At 51.4% G+C, this 18,626-nt stretch overlaps 7 protein-coding genes and 1 non-coding gene across 8 annotated transcripts; 4 read left to right on the top strand and 4 right to left on the bottom strand.

Moving 5' to 3' along the window:
* Positions 1-161: 161 nt before the first annotated feature.
* Positions 162-2,107, top strand: P168DRAFT_242287 (ferric reductase family protein; the record flags this gene model as incomplete). The annotated part of the gene is made up of 4 exons (XM_024833794.1): positions 162-519; positions 569-689; positions 743-994; positions 1,060-2,107. 4 exons carry the CDS (start codon positions 162-164, stop codon positions 2,105-2,107), a joined length of 1,779 nt encoding a protein of 592 aa, XP_024689698.1.
* An 846-nt stretch (positions 2,108-2,953) lies between these two features.
* On the bottom strand, positions 2,954-4,553 carry P168DRAFT_58860 (bZIP transcription factor). The gene has a single exon (XM_024842031.1). The coding sequence runs from the start codon at positions 4,417-4,419 to the stop codon at positions 3,220-3,222; it is 1,200 nt and encodes a 399-aa protein (XP_024689697.1). The 5' UTR covers positions 4,420-4,553; the 3' UTR covers positions 2,954-3,219.
* Positions 4,554-6,554: 2,001 nt separating this feature from the next.
* Positions 6,555-8,573, top strand: P168DRAFT_321525 (sugar porter family MFS transporter; the record flags this gene model as incomplete). The annotated part of the gene is made up of 8 exons (XM_024840478.1): positions 6,555-6,603; positions 6,661-6,699; positions 6,747-6,808; positions 6,861-6,988; positions 7,042-7,231; positions 7,290-7,686; positions 7,769-8,247; positions 8,325-8,573. The coding sequence occupies 8 exons, from the start codon at positions 6,555-6,557 to the stop codon at positions 8,571-8,573; spliced, it is 1,593 nt and encodes a 530-aa protein (XP_024689696.1).
* A 207-nt stretch (positions 8,574-8,780) lies between these two features.
* P168DRAFT_t148 lies at positions 8,781-8,851 on the top strand. The gene has a single exon. It is a non-coding gene; the product is annotated as a tRNA-Gly (tRNA).
* Positions 8,852-9,398: 547 nt separating this feature from the next.
* Positions 9,399-10,597, bottom strand: P168DRAFT_292977 (asparaginase). Its single transcript, XM_024837714.1, has one exon. It carries the CDS (start codon positions 10,523-10,525, stop codon positions 9,455-9,457), a length of 1,071 nt encoding a protein of 356 aa, XP_024689695.1. The 5' UTR covers positions 10,526-10,597; the 3' UTR covers positions 9,399-9,454.
* Positions 10,598-11,351: 754 nt separating this feature from the next.
* On the top strand, positions 11,352-12,710 carry P168DRAFT_242496 (Rieske [2Fe-2S] domain protein; the record flags this gene model as incomplete). Its single annotated transcript, XM_024833808.1, has 1 exon — positions 11,352-12,710. The coding sequence occupies one exon, from the start codon at positions 11,352-11,354 to the stop codon at positions 12,708-12,710; it is 1,359 nt and encodes a 452-aa protein (XP_024689694.1).
* Positions 12,711-13,253: 543 nt separating this feature from the next.
* P168DRAFT_242356 (flavin-containing monooxygenase) lies at positions 13,254-14,918 on the bottom strand (the record flags this gene model as incomplete). The annotated part of the gene is made up of 1 exon (XM_024833799.1): positions 13,254-14,918. The coding sequence occupies one exon, from the start codon at positions 14,916-14,918 to the stop codon at positions 13,254-13,256; it is 1,665 nt and encodes a 554-aa protein (XP_024689693.1).
* Positions 14,919-15,597: 679 nt separating this feature from the next.
* On the bottom strand, positions 15,598-18,067 carry P168DRAFT_335074 (permease of the major facilitator superfamily; the record flags this gene model as incomplete). The annotated part of the gene is made up of 10 exons (XM_024841706.1): positions 15,598-15,938; positions 16,006-16,196; positions 16,254-16,557; positions 16,614-16,777; positions 16,834-17,006; positions 17,067-17,165; positions 17,216-17,289; positions 17,368-17,567; positions 17,624-17,717; positions 17,774-18,067. 10 exons carry the CDS (start codon positions 18,065-18,067, stop codon positions 15,867-15,869), a joined length of 1,665 nt encoding a protein of 554 aa, XP_024689692.1. The 3' UTR covers positions 15,598-15,866.
* Between the last annotated feature and the right edge of the window lie 559 nt (positions 18,068-18,626).

Raw genomic sequence — 18,626 nt, 5'->3', positions numbered from 1 at the left:
AGATTCATATGCACATCGGCCCCGCTGTCGAGATCACAACATTTCCAACAGTCTTGACAAACTCCTAGGGTGCCTCTTACCTTTCTTCACCTGGTCCTGGCCCTCGTCTCTTCAGTTTCACATCCATTGCAGATTAGGCGTCCTCACCACCAGGCTCAGCCATGTCGATGACACCATGGCTAGACCAACCGGTCATGCTGCACTCGGACCGTGAGGCCATGTGTATGATGACCCCAGAGCAATGTGCCTTGAAATTCTCATACTGGGTATTTTGGTATGAGGCCGATCATCGATTCGCCTTGCCGACGGTGGCATTCTTCATGGTAGCAGTTATCTTGTTCGCCTTGGGGAATATCGTCTCGTCGCTGGCCCCGCCGCGGTTGAAGCAAACATCGGGCTGGTCCCGGTTGACAGCTGTCTTCCGCGTCCTGTCCTACAAGACCTGGAGGATTGGAAGCTGGAACACTCGGTCCCTCGGGACGATCTTGCTGGGGGCCGCTGGGCTTGTGTTCTTCCTAGGTATGGCTGACAAGCTGGGAGACTTAATGTATTCTGACTTCTTCAATAGCAATGACGCTAGGCCCTCGACCTTACTACTGGCCTAACACGAAAGATGCCGAGTATGGTAGCTCGCCTCCCATCGCGACACGCACGGGTTTCATGGCCTTGGGATGCTTGCCTTTTCTCATGTATGTCTAGCCCTAAGGTGTTTTGGTCGATAGCAGATGCTGATTCCAGGAAGTGTGCTCGGCGCAAAAGCCAACCCGATCACTGCGCTCACGGGCGTCTCTCACGAGAAGCTTAACATATGGCACAACTGGGTCGCCTGGGCCATGTTCGTCTTGGCCTTGATCCACACCTTTCCCTTCATCGTCTACCACCAGCGAGAGGGGGATACCGCTAAGGAGTGGAAAACCGGCGGTGTCTGGGTGACTGGCGTGGTGGCGTTGATCGCACAAGCATGGCTGACATTCATGTCGATCCCGTGGATTCGGTGCGCATTCATCAGGATACATACCTTGCTCGGCAAATTGCAACCGGGACTAACCTTCGGACTAGAAACCGCTACTACGAATTCTTCAAAGGCACGCACTTCCTCGCAGCCATGGTCTTCATGGTCTTCTTCTTCTTCCACTGCGACTTCCGCATGTCCTCATGGGACTACTTCATCGCTACCGCCGTCCTCTACGCCCTCTGCTGGTTCTACGCCCAGTTCAAGACCTACCTCGAGCTCGGCGTGCGACACAAAGCGCGGCTCTCACGCGAGACAGACCACACCCTGAAAGTCACCATCGACACCACCACGGAGTGGCAGCCGGGCCAGCACATCTTCCTACGATTCCTCACCGGCGGAGTCCACATGCTAACCGCGCACCCCTTTACCATCTGCTCTGTGCCGCAGCCCGGAAACGTCAATCAGTTGGTGTTCTACGTGCGCGCGCGCGGCGGTCTCACCGGTCGGCTGATGAAGATGGCTGAACAGCAGCCGAATAAGGCTGTTCCTGTGCTTTTGGACGGCCCGTACGGCGGTGTCACCAGCCGGTCGATCGCGGAGTTTGATCGCAGTCTTGTTGTGGGCGGGGGCGTCGGCGCTGGGTTTACACTGTCCCTTATCGAAGACTACGTCCGGCGCGCTGGGTCTGCGAAAGCCGAGAAGGAAATGAAAGTCATCGTTGCGACGAGGGATCCGGCCATGCGCACGTGGTACACTGAGGCCCTACGGGAGATTGAGCAGCGGCATTCGCAGACATCCAACATCATCGGGTTGGAGGTGCATATCCATGAGACAGGGCCTGAACAGCACGGCGCGGATTATATTGCGACTGGGTCGAGTTCGCCGTCTAAGGAGGCTGAAGTCCTTGCGCAGGAGCAGAGTCATGCGGCTGCGACGATGTTTAGTGTCAAGTTCTTCCGGGGTCGACCGAACTTAAGGACTGAGGTTGACTCGCTTGCTGGCCAAGACGGTGTCGCTGTTGGTGTTGTTGTTTGTGGTCCGTCGTCGATGCATCATGATGTGGGATCTGCTGCTGCGGATGCTCAGCAGCATATCATCTCTGATCGGAAGGGGGCGAGGGAGGTCTGGTTCCATCAGGAGACGTTTTCGTAAGTTGCTTCAATCTTGGTGTGGATTTTAGGGACTCTTGCTAACGGACTTTCTAGATACTGAATTATTGAAATGTGGAGACTGGTTTAGAAAAGTGGTCTCTTTGTCGAAGCATTGCTTTCTCTCGTATATATTCACACAATACCCTTTATAGCATTTCTACATATTTATACAACAATCTTGTATACCACATTTTACCATCAGTCCAGACTGACTACAGTACATCGCTACTCCCATCTATCCTGGCCTGACCATCCTTATCCCTGTAGATAGAGTTACGGATATTTCAAGCAAGGGACTCAGACCGACACCCGTCAGGGAATGACAGATAATGCGGGGGAGTATCTTGCACGCCCCTTGCGTGATGATGACGCACATCATTCAGGGACCAAGTATAAACAGACGTTTCTGTGAGAGATTCATATTTAGTTTATATATTGGGCGATTGCTGGTTTGCTCGTTGGGTTGGACCTTTTACTCAGCTGATCACATTATAATAACAAGGTTGTGGATAGGGCTAGGAGTATGTATGGCTTTACCAGGTCTTGTATTGTCCATTTTGACTGTCATCTTTAAAATGTGATCAAATTTTGGAGTGATCTTGCGGAACGTTGACATCGCGTTCTCCTTTCACTGGCCCGGCCGGAGTGACCGAGTCATGAAGCATGTGATGTCATTTTGCGGAGCTGTTGGGAATGGTCATGGCCGCGTAGATGGTCTTATTCTCATTGGCCGTTTCATATCAATATCCCATGATGCTGTAGATCACTTTACAGATGAAGAACCAATATTTGCATACGCCTAGTCTCGTTCGTCAGTAAGGCTGTCGAGCTATGCGATCCTGACCACCGCCACGGCGGCCGCCTGTAAGGAACTCGGCGGACCTACCCGTTGCATGTAAGGAAAGATATGTTGTTCACACGACGCCAAAACCAAGTCCAGTAGACTTCGATATAGTAATGACTCGGTCGTGGCTGTTCCTGGCGCCATTCGGGGCTGCCCTAGCTAGCCGGACAATCCCCCTCCAGTGGAATACCGGAATCACGGATATTGTAGGGCCGACAAGCTTTGCTACCTTCCAGTCTGTAGAATGATTGTACTCAGATGACCAGCATCTATATCAAATCTATATGGAAGCGCATGGCCTCGACATCCATCCCCTCCAGCAGCTCAGGGTACTTGTCGATGAACTCTGACGTCAACCCCCATCCGCTCTCGCGCGTAAAAGTCTCATAATACTCCCGTCGCATGTGCAAGTTGTCTTGGCTGTCGCGCTCCAGGATGTCTTCACCCCACCCCCACCGCAGCTTGACGCAGCACGACAAGTACCCTATCAATTCGACCAGGTCGTATTTGGTCCAGTTCTCGATCATGTTGATCCGCATCTGCGGCCACTTGATGAAGTCCAGCGCGCTGGGATGACCCTTCTGGATTTGGGCCATCACGGGGCGGAGGCAGATGGGTAGGCGCTCAAAGGTGGCTGGGCCGGGCGAGACGCGCCATTTGCTGTAGGTGTATAGCATCCAGCCGGATGCTAGGTACTCTGGATCTCGGAGTCGGTGTCGTCGGAGACTGCTATGGATCTGGTCTGCTAAAAAATTGCGCCGTGTTCCGTGCAGGAGATCTAGGGGTGATGGTGCGAGTGGACACGCTGCGATCAGTTCGGGGTGCGCAAGCCACGGCACCGTGGCGGGGATGAGGGAGGCGTTGTGGCCGTATTCGTTCATCGGCGTTAGGCACCATGTTGGGACGCTGTTTGGGACGGGCTGCGAGGAGGTTAGGTGCGGTAGGGTGGGTAGGTGGATGGACTGGGCCGTAGTAGTCGGGGGTGAAGCCCCGATCGTTATATCTGATTGTTCGACATCCCGAGGCTGCGTGTTGGGGAGTCGAGATGTCGTTACTGCGAGATTCTTCGGCAGGAAAGACGCCCCACCGGGGAAAGGAATCGTGTATGCTGCCCCTAATTCGCTCCCCGGCTGATACGTGAACAGGGAGTCCTGAGAGATAGTGGGGTCCGTAGCCGGGGTGGACGAGGCTGAGGGTGTGGGTGGCTTGTAGTCGGTTCCCCACGACAGGAAGACTTGTTGGAGCTGGTTCTGTCGACTCCGGAGTATTTCATTTTCTTGGCGTAGCCTATCGATCGTTGCCGTGAGATGCGCATACCCCTCTGGTGGGTGATGTCGCTCGCAGAATGCGACGCGATTCTCCAACGCTTTGATGTGCGACTCTCTCTTGTCGCGCATGACCTTCTGGGCGCGTCTGTCGCGTATGCGTTTCTTTTCCGAAGAGGACAATTCGACATCTTTGGTGGACATCTTGCACACGAGCCGACCGTATCATTCGACGGTTGTTCATCACGATGAGAAGTGGAGGTGCAACTGCAGCTGAAGACTCCAACATGGGGAATCGGTTAACCGAGCAACCAATCAATGCGCCCCATCTCCACCGCAGATCCTGTGGTGGACACCTGTCCCTGATCGTCGATTGTACTGTGGACTCGGGTTGTATTCAGTAGTTCAAGGGTCTACCCGGATCATAGCAGGCTGTACAGTGAAAAAGATCTCCATCTTGAAGTGCGCAACCCTAAGTGATGTTCCATGTCGGTCTGGACGGCGACATCAACCTCGGTATATGGACACGTGACCGATCGGTCGCTTCGAAACACAACGAGCGCAAAAGAATTGATAATTTCTGAGACATTGCACAAGGGATTGCTTTGTACGTATCTATTTTCTTTGTTTGTTTAGGTTGCGCCGGCTCTATGGGCTCCCAAGACATAAGTGGGGCAATATACAAAGGTATATTGTGAGAGGGTCACCGTATGCAAACTGTGCCATGTCTGTCCTTTAGGCAACCTCGGCTAATTCCCTTTGACTATGGGGTTCATTTCTTGCAAGTCGTACTCTCTAGAGTACTCTGTAGTGATGGAAGTATGTAGTCTTTACCCTGACAGCCCTGACCGCCACATGGGCGTGAGCTGCCCCTTTGCTGAGCTTACCCCGTCCGTCGCATCAGATGGATGCTGTAGCACCTGACTCGGACTGTTTCAATCGGCTAAATCTCTTGCAACACAAATACTCAAATGGAATTTTCTCGGCATCACAATGGAGCGGCAAGATGTTGGATCAATCGGGCTGCATCGCATCGTATTGGTTAGACTGGTCCATCAGGGTAGGACACTCCTAAATGTAACAGTAACGGTATCTCGTGGACTCGACAGGGTACCGGTCGGTCTCCAACGCCAAATGAAGGCTTTGCTGCTTGACCTCCACGATGCGACAATACTAGGCGGCTTTCAGCCTGGTCCAAGGCAAAATTGTCGTATCGCGACGCCACTCTCGGCCGTTGGCGTAAACGCGAACTGGGGATTGGTGGGGAACCGCCGCCATGGCCATCTGGAGACCCTTGGCGGTCAACCCTTGTATAATAATCGCGCTAGCCCTCTGCTTTCCTGACTCGCACGGATTTTTCTGGGGTCTTTGTGCTTGGTTGGTGGCAATTGGATGGAATGGTAGCCTTTGTTGTCGATACTGAACCACGTGACTGGAGAAGCCCCCTCTCTCCCTCTCTCGTCCCCCTCTTTCCCCAGATCCCAGAAGTTGGTACTCATCCGTACGAGGGACTTGATTTCGGGGGTCTCAGGCCCCACTGCACACTCCCGTTCCACGTCAAATGACTTCCAATCAGGATGCGGGGTGTGGTTGACTGCAAACATGGGGGATTTAATCCCTCTACAACAACCGACCAGGGTGGTGGTGTTGTCAGCCACGCATCGACCGATTGCACAGTAGTGTGGTTTATTTTCCGAACTAAGAAGACTAGTCTCAGTCAGCTGGTAACTGTGAATGGTATGAGCTTGGAGAATTGCTCCCCCACGTGGAGCTTGTGGGCTATGGTGGAAAGAGGGCTGGGAGGCTTGACTGTAAACCAATCTTGCTACGGGGGCCTGCTCCGGAGGATGCGGAGTAGGGGGGGCTTCCTCCAGAAACAGATGATGGTCAGTGACCCAAAACCACTTTAGACCTAATCAGAAAGGAGACCAAGACATTTGGAAGTTGGTGGCGCCTGCTCATGTAGTGTCACCCAAGCCTTTGTCCAGTCTTAAGCTGAACTCTATTCCCCTATCTCACTGTCACTGGTGGGGATTTGGTGGGATTGAAATCAGCAGACTGCACTGATATTAGTGAATACTACACATTCATGTGTCATTGCTTGCTTGGAACCAGGGTTCGTGAGGGTAGTGAATAGGTTTGCTAGTCACTGAAAGGTTGTTTGCAGTAGTATTTAAACTGCGGCTGCGACTGCCGCGGCTGCCCCTGGAGCTTCTTTCTTTTTTTTTCTTTCCCTTTTCCCACCTTCTTCTCTTTTTGACTCCTGTCATCTTCTTGCGACTTGCTGTTAACGCGGTCGATGGGACCTGTGGAATAATCCCCCAACGATCTTCGGCATCATGAAGACGATTTACAATGTCTATTTCCTGTGTAGCTTCATCACCCTGGGTAAGAGAGCTTGTCAAATAGGAAGATTATGACCGCATCGTGACTAATGGATCTCAGGTGGTGGCCTCTTTGGCTTCGATATCTCGTCGATGAGTGGTAAGTGGTGACGAACCGAACCTGTTAGTCCGAGCTCACAGAATCAGGTGTGCTGGGCACCAGCGCCTACACGAACTACTTCCAAGTCGGTTCCGGCCAGTACAAACAGGTCAGTCTCCAGGATGACATTTTCGACGGGGACCTTGCGTTGACAAGCCTAGGGTGCTATCACCTGTGCGATGCCTTTCGGTTCGCTCGTTGGTGCTCTGGTTTCGAGTTTCTTTGCCGATCGTTATTCGCGTGTCCTTACCATTCAAATGTCCACGATTCTTTGGATCCTGGGTTCTGTGTAAGACCACCGTGCGAGAACTACTGCCAGTCAAGATATACTGATATAAATAGCTTCATGGCCGCGTCCAATGGCATAGCCCTCCTGGTCGTCGGCCGTGCCATTGCGGGTATCTGTGTTGGCATCTCATCGGCCATGGTGCCAGTCTACCAGGCTGAAGTTGCGCCCAAGGAGATCCGAGGTCGAGTCATCTCCCTACAGCAGTGGGCTATTACCTGGGGTATTTTGATCCAATACTTTATTGTCAGTTTCCTCCTGCAGAGTTGCACACCGATTGTGGCGGTCACTGACCAAAATCCAGCAATACGGAGCCAGCAACATCGATGGCGGCCCAAACAACCCTACCCAGAGCACCGCCGCGTTCCGCATCCCTTGGGGCATTCAGATAGTGCCGGGCGTCATCCTCTTTCTCGGTCTATTCTTCTTCCCCAAGTCCCCCCGTTGGCTGGCAGGCAAAGACCGTTGGGAAGAGGCCATCCAGGTCCTCGCCAATCTCCACGGTAACGGCGATATCAACCACCCCAAAGTCCTTGCCGAGTACCGCGAGATTGAGGAAGCCCTAAGAGTCGAGCGCGAACAAGCGAACTCCAGCTACCAAGTCCTCCTTGAACCACGCATGTTCAAGCGTGTTATCCTCGGTATTAGCCTGCAGATGTGGTCCCAACTCTGTGGCATGAACGTCATGATGTACTACATTGGTGAGCATCTCCTCCACCGTACCCCTCTCATGATTAAACAAGAATTCATCGCAAGTGAGCTAGCACGCTGATTTCTGCCTAGTGTATATCATGCAGAGTACCGGAACCGGATCGCCTCTCTTGACGGCATCGATCCAATACATCCTGAACACGGCACTCACACTGCCCGCGATCATCTACCTGGACAAATTTGGGCGTCGCAAGGCTATTTTGATTGGATTCGCCTGCCAGGCCGTCTTCCTCTACATCGAGGGTGGTTTGCAGGCTGGGTTTGGCGCACCGAACCCCGGCACGGATCCGAAACTTGACGCTATCTCCTGGACCGTGGCCGCACATCCCTCTGTCGGAAAAGCCATTATCGCCCTTTCCTATCTCTTCGTGTGTTCATTTTCTACCACAATCGGACCCACCAGCTGGACATACCCGGCCGAGATTTACCCGTCCAAGGTTCGCGCCAAGGCCGTCTCGCTGGCGACGGCGTCCAACTGGATCTGGAACTGTCTGCTGGCGCTGTTTGTCCCGGCTTTGCTGTGGTCCATCAACTGGAAGATGTACATGATTGTAGGTTTCTCCTGCTCTAGGACTGGACTGGCCTATCGGGACCCTAAGACGAGCGCTAACATCTCTTGCCTTCATAGTTCGCCGCTTTCAACACCGCAGCGTTCGTTCACATGTTCTTGACCGCCCCCGAGACCAAGGGTTACACACTGGAGGAGATGGACGATGTTTTCAACAGCGGAGTACCCGCCTGGCGGAAGCTTGATAGAAAGAGCAGATTGGAGGACCTCGAACAGGAGATTGTCCAGGGCAACCTCAAGGTCTCAGCTCCCGGTGATGCGCGCGACACTTCTATCCCTGTTGAGGAGACTCCGGTCAAGAGTGGCTGATTTCAATTTGTGAGGATTGGCTTTTTCTTTCTTCTACGAAGGACAAGGATGATTAAATGGAATAGGTACTGTAATGGGTGTGGAAGTTACCTTATTTGTCATGTCTAGCTTAAGCTTCGTAGTACCTTAATACCTCAGTGTCTATAGGACAATTGGAATTGAACCATTGCAATATGAGATCTAATAGAAAGCCTCTTAAACAAGCAAGCATCATTGGTCTAGTGGTAGAATTCATCGTTGCCATCGATGAGGCCCGTGTTCGATTCACGGATGATGCACGAATGTTTCTTTTTTTCTTCTACTTATGGGAGATTGGTTTGTAGGTTTTCTCTTTTTTTAAGCTGTTTGATAAGTTTTGTTCTTTTTTCTATTTTGTGTGTGGTGGATTATCTTGTTCGTTATTTCCAGGATATAAAAATGTGTGGATGGTTCTGAAAAGGTATACAGCTTTTTTTGGTCATAATTGGAGGAAATTTACACTCAAAATCGAATACGCCAAGATATAGTACAATTGAACCAGACTGGGCTTATTTTTTGCCGGGCACTTCACATGATTGTTATTTATTTATTATGTGGTATCTACTGAGACTACTGCGAGAAAAGCGAAAGAGACGGGACGGGGCAAAAGAAGGGTCAATGATCTTTATAGAAAACAGAACATTAAGAATCCAATTAGGCTGTTCGAGCTGTACTCTTACTAATATGGCATGTAGAGCTTGCGGGATTAGAACTATGACCAGTGTTCTGGGCGTAGAACAGTAGAGGTATTATGGTTAGAAATAGTGTAGTCGTGGGTATAGGCTTTTGTTTGAATATATTAGGGTTGTGGGGAGTATGGACTTGAGCTTCTAGTTCCTTGTATCTTCAGCCGAGACAACATGCTAAAAGATCATCGCCGGTTTTACTACAAACTCATGAAAAGTATGTCCTGTAACAACACCAGCAGAGTTGGTAATAACCGGGCGATGAAAGTCATCCAGTCTGCCTAGGACATCTCGCGTCCCTATCTGCAGCTGCTCAAGGATCTCCATTACAGCCGCATAAAGAATCTCAAGGTTACCATCTTCGATTTTGACCGCGATGCCGATGGCACCGGGAGCACCAACTCGATTCGTCGCCTCTGACGCCCGGATACCTATCCCGTAGCACCCGTCTGCCCCTACTTTTCCGACGATAGAACCCTCAAATGCCTGCATGAGGGCCGTGCAGAATCGACCTTCGCCGCCAACGAGCTCTGGGTACTGCGTCATGGCGTGGAATATTCGGGATAGACCGCGTTCTCGCGCGGAAACGGAGCAGTCAACAGCCACGGGATCTGCCGCCGCGGCAAGGGCGGCATACATCTTGCCCAAGTAGTGCAGAGGAAATGCCGGGGCCGGGAGATTGCAACCGTCGATGCCCCATTGACAGCTGTCGGTCTCCAGGCCGCATAGTTCCTCGACGACGCGCTTCACTCGGCGTTGAATGGGGTGAGTTGGCAGGTGGTAGTCTGCTATTGCAGCGCCGATGGATTTCGACCCGCCCAGCATACCAACATGCTTACCAGAGCAGTTGTTGCATATCTCGGTAGGGGTGTAGTCGTTCTTGATCCATGCTTTGTTGACCGTCGCATTCAAAGCCGCGTGGCCCCCGCAGCGGAGATCCTGTTCCCGGGCGTCGACTTTCGCCAGCATGTCGAGCGCCCGGGTTATGTGTCTGTCTTCACCGTTGTGGGATGCGCACATCAGTGCCAGGTCGGCGTCGTCGAAGCCGAATTGCTTGGGGGCTCCCGTCTCGAGGACGGCTAGAGCTTGCGCTGGTTTGGCTGCTGAGCGAACTAGCGTTACTCGCGAAGGGTCGCCGACGCTGTATAGCAGTTTGCCTTGGGCGTCTACTACTGCTGCGTGGACGAGGTGTCGGTTTTCGATAACGCCCCCTCTGTCTGTGGAAACATGGTCTTGGGTTCTGGCCATGATCGGTGATTCAACTACCACAGGTTGCCAAATGTGTAGAATTCCGTGATAATTGAGAGTCTGGTCGTTGACCTGATACAACACATAATTGTATCAAAGGGATCTTGAGAATTAGCTGCCACCACAAACCACTGACTCATGCGGAATAGTGGCTTGGTTTCCATGTAAGCGAGTGCGAGCCAACAAATCAGAATTGTCATAAGCTGACAGGCAATGCATCGTTATACCGAATCAGTATTTAGTCGAATTTAATATAACTGGTATGATACATCCCAGCATAAGCATAGGCCGAGGCGGATCTCGTCCTTTTTCCCGCCTAGCTACAATTTCTCGGTATATAGTCTTCTCGTACTTTTTAAACATAGACCTTGTAATTCTAGAGTAACCTTGACACTTCAATGGCAGGTGAGTAATTGCAAGGGTAATCGTTTAGAGCCGATGCTTCATGACCTCAGATTGCGCCTCAAGACAGTATGTCCGTTTCTCAGCTAGGGTACTCCGTAGTGGAAAGAATTTTCACTGTGGCTTTCTTAAATTGCTCCTCATTGCTGTAGTACAGACAAAAGTCCCTCAGAAGACGTTCTTTGGCCTGTATATCAATTGATAGTGGATCGAGGTTGATTGACATCTATGTTGTTTGTTCAGACAAGTTGAGGGGAAAATAAACATAAAGTTATGCTGGGGTGCACTAACAGGAAGTGCATAAATGCCCCGCCATCATGACTAATCCAGCATGACTCAGCTCAAAATTCCACATGTATCAAACGACTTCAGCTTCGAATATCTTCATTTTCCTCCAGTCTCAACGCGCTGCGCCGATTTCAAAATGTCAAAGGTAGATCTGGGCTCGCTTTCGAGCTTCACGCAAGCGCGCTATGTTATCCACCTTTCGACTGGAAAGCGGATAGTGCTTTTCCGGTTACCGGCGATCGAGCCGTCCAAAGACAAGAGCAAGGCGGACAATGAAACGGACGATGGGTGGTCGTACTATGCAATGGAGGCTGAATGCCCCCATGCCGGTGGTCCAATGCAAGACTCTCAAGTGGACATTGAAGACTCGGGGTACATCGTCTCGTGTCCGTGGCATGCATACGACTTCAACGTAGAGACGGGAGAATCGAGCGTGGGAATCACCGCATGCACGTTCCCGGTCAACGTTCGTGGAGAGTCGGTGGTCTTGCACTATATCGGTCCTAATGCGGAGGGCGTTACTCTGAAGACCATTGAGCCGGTCAGCGAGCAGTTCCGACTGAAGAAGGACGGTACGGCTGGGGCGCCTTTGTCGCCGTCCAACCAGCAGTCTACAGGCGATGCTAAATATCTGGATGAAGACGCCACTCTTTGCGACTGGTGCGCTCATATCTTGAATACGCCTCACCCAGAACACAAAATTGAGTTGACCGCCCACCTGTTTGCCACATTCTCGCAGAGGGAGGGCACGTCGTCACCCATGCCCCTTGGATGTGGTACTGTTGAGGCCCCGGCGCAACCACCAAGGCAGGGATTGACGGAAGTCCAGCCATGGAATATGCCACGCGCGGGTCGCGGCGGAACGCTGAAGAGTAGGATTTCCATGCTCCACGCACTTGCCAACATTGAATTATGGGCGATCGACCTTGCGATCGACATCTGCATCCGTTTTGCAACCTTTCGGACGGATCCCTTGTCCAAGGACAGCTCGCGAGACCTGCCACGAGCATTCTACCACGACTGGCTCAAGGTGGCCAACGACGAAGCAAAACATTTCTCGTTGCTCCGTGCGCGCATTGAAGAAATGGGCTCGCATTTTGGCGCACTTCCTGTCCACCACGGTCTATGGGACTCGGCGCTTACCACTGCGCATGACCTCCGGGCGCGGATCTCGATCATTGCTTTGGTGCACGAAGCTCGCGGGCTAGATGTGAACCCGATGACTATCGAAAAGTTTCGCAAGGCGGGTGACAGCCCGAGCGTTGATGTTCTGGAAGTCATCCATAATGATGAGATCACGCACGTTACCACCGGCCATCGATGGCTTACGTGGATCTGCCAGGAGGAGGAAACTGACCCGGTCCATGTCTTCCGCAGTAATGTCGAAAAGTACTTCAAGGGTCACATTAAGGAGCCATTCAACATGGAGGCTAGGGCAGAGGCCGGTATGGATCGCCGGTACTACGAGAATCTAGAGGGTGTTTCAGTGGCGTGATTTGACATGGTCGTTGGTGGAATATCGAAGGCTTTCACGCAAATTTCAATTCTACACTCCGCTGGTTCAATCGCCAATCTATATAACGAACAACATCTGGCAGTCGCTGATATGCGCTACGAAAACGATACATGCTGGCGAATTCGAATGATACCCGAAAACCCAAGCCGCCAAACAATCCAAACCGAGCAAGCTCCGGATCCTCTATAATTCCCCGAATGAGTGGTAATTCAGCGGTACATTATGAACTATTCCAGACGTTTGATTATGGACGGAGGACCAGGCTGGCTATACCAGAAAAGAGTTATGGTTACAGCTGGCTTTCAACACCCTCACGTTCGTGATAATTTGGGGTTACGCGTCGCAACGAACTGCGTGATTTATGGACACTCTGGCTCGTATTGACGGAAAACGCTTTACAAGCATGTTTATCGCCCATAATGCAACCTACACTATACATCGGGAATGCAAATTCGACTAGCATTAGTGCAACAATTCTGAAAATGCAGACCAGACCCAATCACTTCCAACATATCTATAAATTCACATCTTAACAAGACCATCAAGTTCCCCACGAGAAGTCTCTAAACACCTCTCGCGGTACAGCAGCATCCCACCAAGGTAAAACAGTGGCTCCACCGGCTTCCCTGGAATGTTCGCACCCATGTACCACGACTTGGCTTTAGGCAATAGAGTCATATTCGCAATCTCTGTGACTTCCTTCTTCCACGCCTGCTCCGACTCTTTGCTTACATCGACCGCGCGTACTCCAAGTTCCCGCATCTTCCGAATGACATCAGCAATCCACCGCACCTGGAATTCAATCGACGTCGGGCCGTTCGTAAACACAGATGGCGACTGCGCACTATATGGCATGAACAGGTTCGGACACCCACCAACCATCATCCCGAGATGGGTCCGCACCCCCTGCTTATTCCACTGGTCGGCGACATCAAACCCATATTTGTCCTTGATCCCCACATCCTTGATCCCACCCGTCACGGTATCAAAACCCGTCGCGACGGCGATCATATCCACCTCGTACAACTGCCCATCCTCCGCCACGATACCATTGGGCCGGATTTCGACGATAGGGCTTTCGCGGGTGCTCACAAGTCGCACATTGGGCTTGTTGAACAACTCGTAGTAATTCTGCTCCAGCGACGGCCGCTTCACGCCCCACGGATGCAATGGCTCCAGCGGAGCCAGCAGATCACGCGCGCGCGGATCGTTTATCCTCGCCCGAGTCTTCTTCGCCCAGAAATCGTACGCCTCGCGATTCGCGACAGGATCCACCAACAGATCCTGGTAGTTTGTGTTCCAGAACCACAGTCCACCCCCGCCGTACAGCCGCTCGTACGTCGCGAGGCGCTCCTCGGGCGACACATCCATCGTGTTCTGCGGGATGGGCCATATCTCCAGCCCCGAGTTGGTCGTCTTGTTGTCTTCGAAGATCTGCAACCGGCTGGCTCTGTCTTCTTGCAGTCCCGGGGGGAGCAACGACTGGCACATAGGAAGCGCAGTGTTAGGCGTGCGCTGGAAGACGGTCGTCTCGGCCGCATCTTTAGCCCACTCCTGAATGATCTGGATACCAGTCGATCCGGTGCCGATGACAGCGACGCGCTTACCGCGGACGTCGACTTGCTCCGTTGGCCAGTTCGCGGAGTAGTAGATGTCACCAGCGAAGGTATCCAGCCCCTTCCAGTCAGGGACGTGCTGCTTGGCTGCGAAGCCCACCGCGACAATAAGGTATTTCGCGCGCGCGCATTTGCCGTCCTTAGTGCTGACCGTCCAAGTCGCGCTCTCGGTGTCGAAACGGGCATCGCAGACTTCAGTGCTGAAGTAACAGTCCTTGCTGAGAGACAGCGTTTTATCGACATGGTTGAAGTAGGCCTGCAGCTCTGCCTGCCCCGGGTACTTCTCCGTCCACTTCCAGTCATTCCAGATCTGCTCCATCGAGTACTCGTACCCCGGGACGGCAATGTCGACGCGAGCGCCCGGGTATCGGTTCCGGTGCCATGTGCCGCCCAATGCGGTGCCCGCTTCGAAGAGCTTCGCGTTCAGGTTGAGTTCATCGCGCAGCTTGTGAAGCATATAGCAGCCGGAGAAGCCACCTCCGACTACCAGAGCGTCTAGCTCGAGACGACTACCATGCTCGGGGTTCGCGCTAGCGGTACCACCAGACGAGGCACCTTCAGCAATCGTCATGTTGTCTGCAGTCGTAGGCCTGAGATGAGATGGGGAGAAGTGCAGAGGACGTGGGTTTGGCGGCGGACGAAGAGAGAACCCTCCTTTTGCAGCGGGGTGGAGGAACAGAGTCAAAGAACCCCTCTTCTTCCACGGCACGGTCGGCTGGAGAAAGGCCGTGTTTCGGATCGTTCTAGCATATGCTGCGGGGAAGCGGGGCTCTGACCTGTTACTGGCCGATTATTTATCGTGATTGAAGCTGTCGGATATACTACTATATTAGCTTCGTGCTAAGCCGGTCTCGCCTTGCTAGCCTCCACCGTTAGCTCCCCACTGTTGCAGCCTCATCTGTCGATCCCTTCTGTCGGAGATAAATTGCACTCTGTACAGGATATGTCTTTCGGGTAATCAAGACCGCGATGCACCGTCCAGTATACAGGTTATTGCGGAATCTGAAAATGTTTCCGTACCTCTGCAGCCAAGATGCGTAAAAGACGATGCCATTAGGATGAAACCCCTTATCTGTCATGATAATTATGATCACACAATTGTGGCAACTCTAGTACGGAGGGCCTTGCTTTCACCTATGAAAGGTAGAAACAAACGCTCTGCCCATTGACACTTCTTGTCACGCGTAGAGAGTGGACGGGAGACCCTGGTGGAAAGTGGATACTCGAAATCCTGGGAAGGACAAAGTGACATGATTTAAAGAAAGTGTAGTATGATTTCCATAGAGGCTAACACAGTTCGAGATGCCCCATCGTGGAATACCAGATGGTCATGATTCTTCACGCAAAGAATGGTTTCCATGTCGATTGACGCAATTTAGTTTGAGGTACTATCAGACCGTTAGGTATCAATCATTTTTTATCTACCAAGTATGAGTCTCTGAATTACTCACATTACTCACATTATATGCCCAAATCATCTCCATCAATTGTGTCCAGTTCCCATACCCGCCCCTATAACCTAATGAGCAAACCGAAAGTCCAGCCTCTTGCTCCCCGTATCGGTAGTATTCCTCGAATAATCCAGCCGTTGCTGCAGAAAATACGGTCAGTGCCTCTTTTGTATAAGATACTGATAATAGTGTCAGTGCCAAACTCACCTCCTCCGTCATGGCCGCCCAAATTCGATCACGGTATCGATTTCTCGACACGTAATAAATCTTTGTCCCAATAAAAACCACTATCCCTAAGAGATTCAGCGCCAGCAAGACACTATTACCCCTTCGATATTTGGGCCTGTCGTCTTCGCGGTAGATGTTGTTTCCAATGACGGATCCTAATTGGACAGACACTGTACCGTGTGAGACAGAATCTGCAGTTTAGATACCTTGGACAATGGTAGACTTACTGTTGTAGACGGCCGCTGATACAGTCCGTGTGCCCACATTATTTGAGTTCTTCGAGACCCACCCGACAAGAATAGCGTGGGCGTATGGAAAGCACAGCAATGTAGTGATGATCGCATAAGTCCCCCACTTATTGTCCATCACGTCAGGCCAGAACCGTAATGCTACTATGCATGGCAGTACCCAGATGGATTGTGCGATAGCGACTAGAGCGCGCTGGTTCAGGCGCTCGCTGATCTGGGTCAGGACGATTAGAGAGATTATATGGCCTACGCTGGAGGGGATAGTCAGGAGGTTCGTAACAAACTATACCTTTGGTTAGTATGACAATGCAATACGAAGGACAGAGGTAGGGGACGCACGGTATCAAACCCAATACCTCTTAGCAATAGCGTGATGTATGTGCCCATTGGCACCATGGGCGTGTACACGAGCACGCCCAGAAGGTACATCGGCCACAGGTCGTAGTCTCGTAGGGCATCCCACAGGCGTTTGGGGGTTACCGCTTGGCGGTTGTGCATATCCCCTATCCAGTACATTAGTATTGATGGAGCTCTATGCACAGTCCAGAATTGTGTATACCCTTCGAAGGATCGTCACGAAGCACGCGGTTGACGACAATTCTAACCTCACGATCGTTGAACCAGCCTTTCGGGCGAAACCACTTCTTGGTCTCCACTGCGGACGCGGGCATCTTGAAAAAAGAGGCTAGTCCAATCAATAAGGTGATCAGGCCCTCGATTAAGAATAGCCATCTGTAGGCAATTGTATGTTAGGAATGTGAAGTGTGCAAGGATCTGGGGCGGTAGCCTTGCCTCCATCCTGCCCATCCAAGTACACCTCTCATGTGCAAGATACCATATGCCATGAAGGCTGTTATAATGGTCGTCAGACCGTATGCTGTCCAGAAGAAGCTATCCCAATGTGAGCGTGAGTATGTAACAGAAAGACTATGACAACATACCTAAGACGCGTAGGAAGTTCACGGCTGGTGTAGAAATATGACAGCCATAAAATAATGTCCGGAATGAAGCCGCCCTGTTATAAGTCAGATAATTGGATGTAAAAGCAAAGAGAGAAAATAGAAAGACCAGGAGATCAGAAGACAGTTCCTACCTCCAGGACTCCTAGAAGTGACCTCGTCGCAAAGAACGAAGCCCGCCCAGACAGAGCCGCCTGTGAAATTGCAACTATCGACCATAGCGAGATCTGTATCGGAATCCAACGATCAGGACCGATGATTTTTGATACCAGCTGAGATGGCAGTTCTGCTAACAGAAACGAGACGTAGAAGATGATGTTGCCGGTATTGTAGTCTGCAAAATACTAATTAGCGATAACATGATATGGTTTGAATTGCATGAAGACGTACCATTTGTTGATAGCTTAAGGTCATCCAGCAAGTTATCGGAGACGGCTTGTACCAAGTTCCCTCGATCCACCTGCAAACCAAAAAACATGATGCACTTTCCATGTCAATAATCAGCATGCATAATGTCTGTTCCAAAAAGGGCGAACATACTGCCCATAAACACACACGCCAATCCAACTTTCGCACGATGGCTTTCTCCTCCTCCGGGGTCCAGGTCAAGGTCGGATCAAAAACATGGCGGCATTCATACTGTGCCTTTTCATAGAGGATAATATACCGCTCCGCGACCTCAGGGTCTGCAAATGGGTTATCCCCATCGGTGCTCAACTCCTCATCATGCTTCGTGGTTTCAATAGTGTGGCCTTTTTGATCGACCACGCTCTCGTAGGAGCTACTGCTAGGATGCTCCACGAGATTTGTGGTGACGGTCGTCTTGGCCGCCATGACTTGGTCAGTATCAAATTGAAGTATCTGGCCAAGAGATAATTCAACCGTTGGACATCGCGAGGAATGTTATATACCCCGACTTATTGTCCCCATTTTCTGGCACGCCTTTTAGAAGTCAGGTCGCGCGAAAGCCAAGAAACGTGGCCATGGTTATTGCGAAAAAACACCTATCTTTGTGATATGCTTAGCCAGTTATATCAGAGGAATTTAATAAAAAGAAGTCTAAGAATTTCCAATAAGTTTCCATGTAACTTGCAGAGCGGGAAAAAAAACCCTGCGCTTAGTCGCTGGAGCGCCGTAGTCAATGTCTGATTACGATCCAAGTGACATTCCCTGCGATAATAAAGTTTCCCTTCCAAGTCAATGCTTGAAATATCGACGACGATGATACCTTTGACAATGACGCCGCAAGCATGATCGTCAAAGATAAATCTATGATGGTAAATTACGCGGCACTCCAAAGGTGTAGCCGATGTTTCCATCATCACAGTAGGAATGGCATCATCGGGAGGGGAAGCGTTGCGCGACAACAGGGAACGATGGCGAGACTTGGCGA

Source organism: Aspergillus campestris (assembly GCF_002847485.1).
Source record: "Aspergillus campestris IBT 28561 chromosome Unknown P168scaffold_12, whole genome shotgun sequence".
Classification (NCBI taxonomy): Eukaryota; Fungi; Ascomycota; class Eurotiomycetes; order Eurotiales; family Aspergillaceae; genus Aspergillus; species Aspergillus campestris.
Note: the sequence above shows the minus strand (reverse complement) of the source record. Positions and strands in the feature narration are given on the sequence as shown.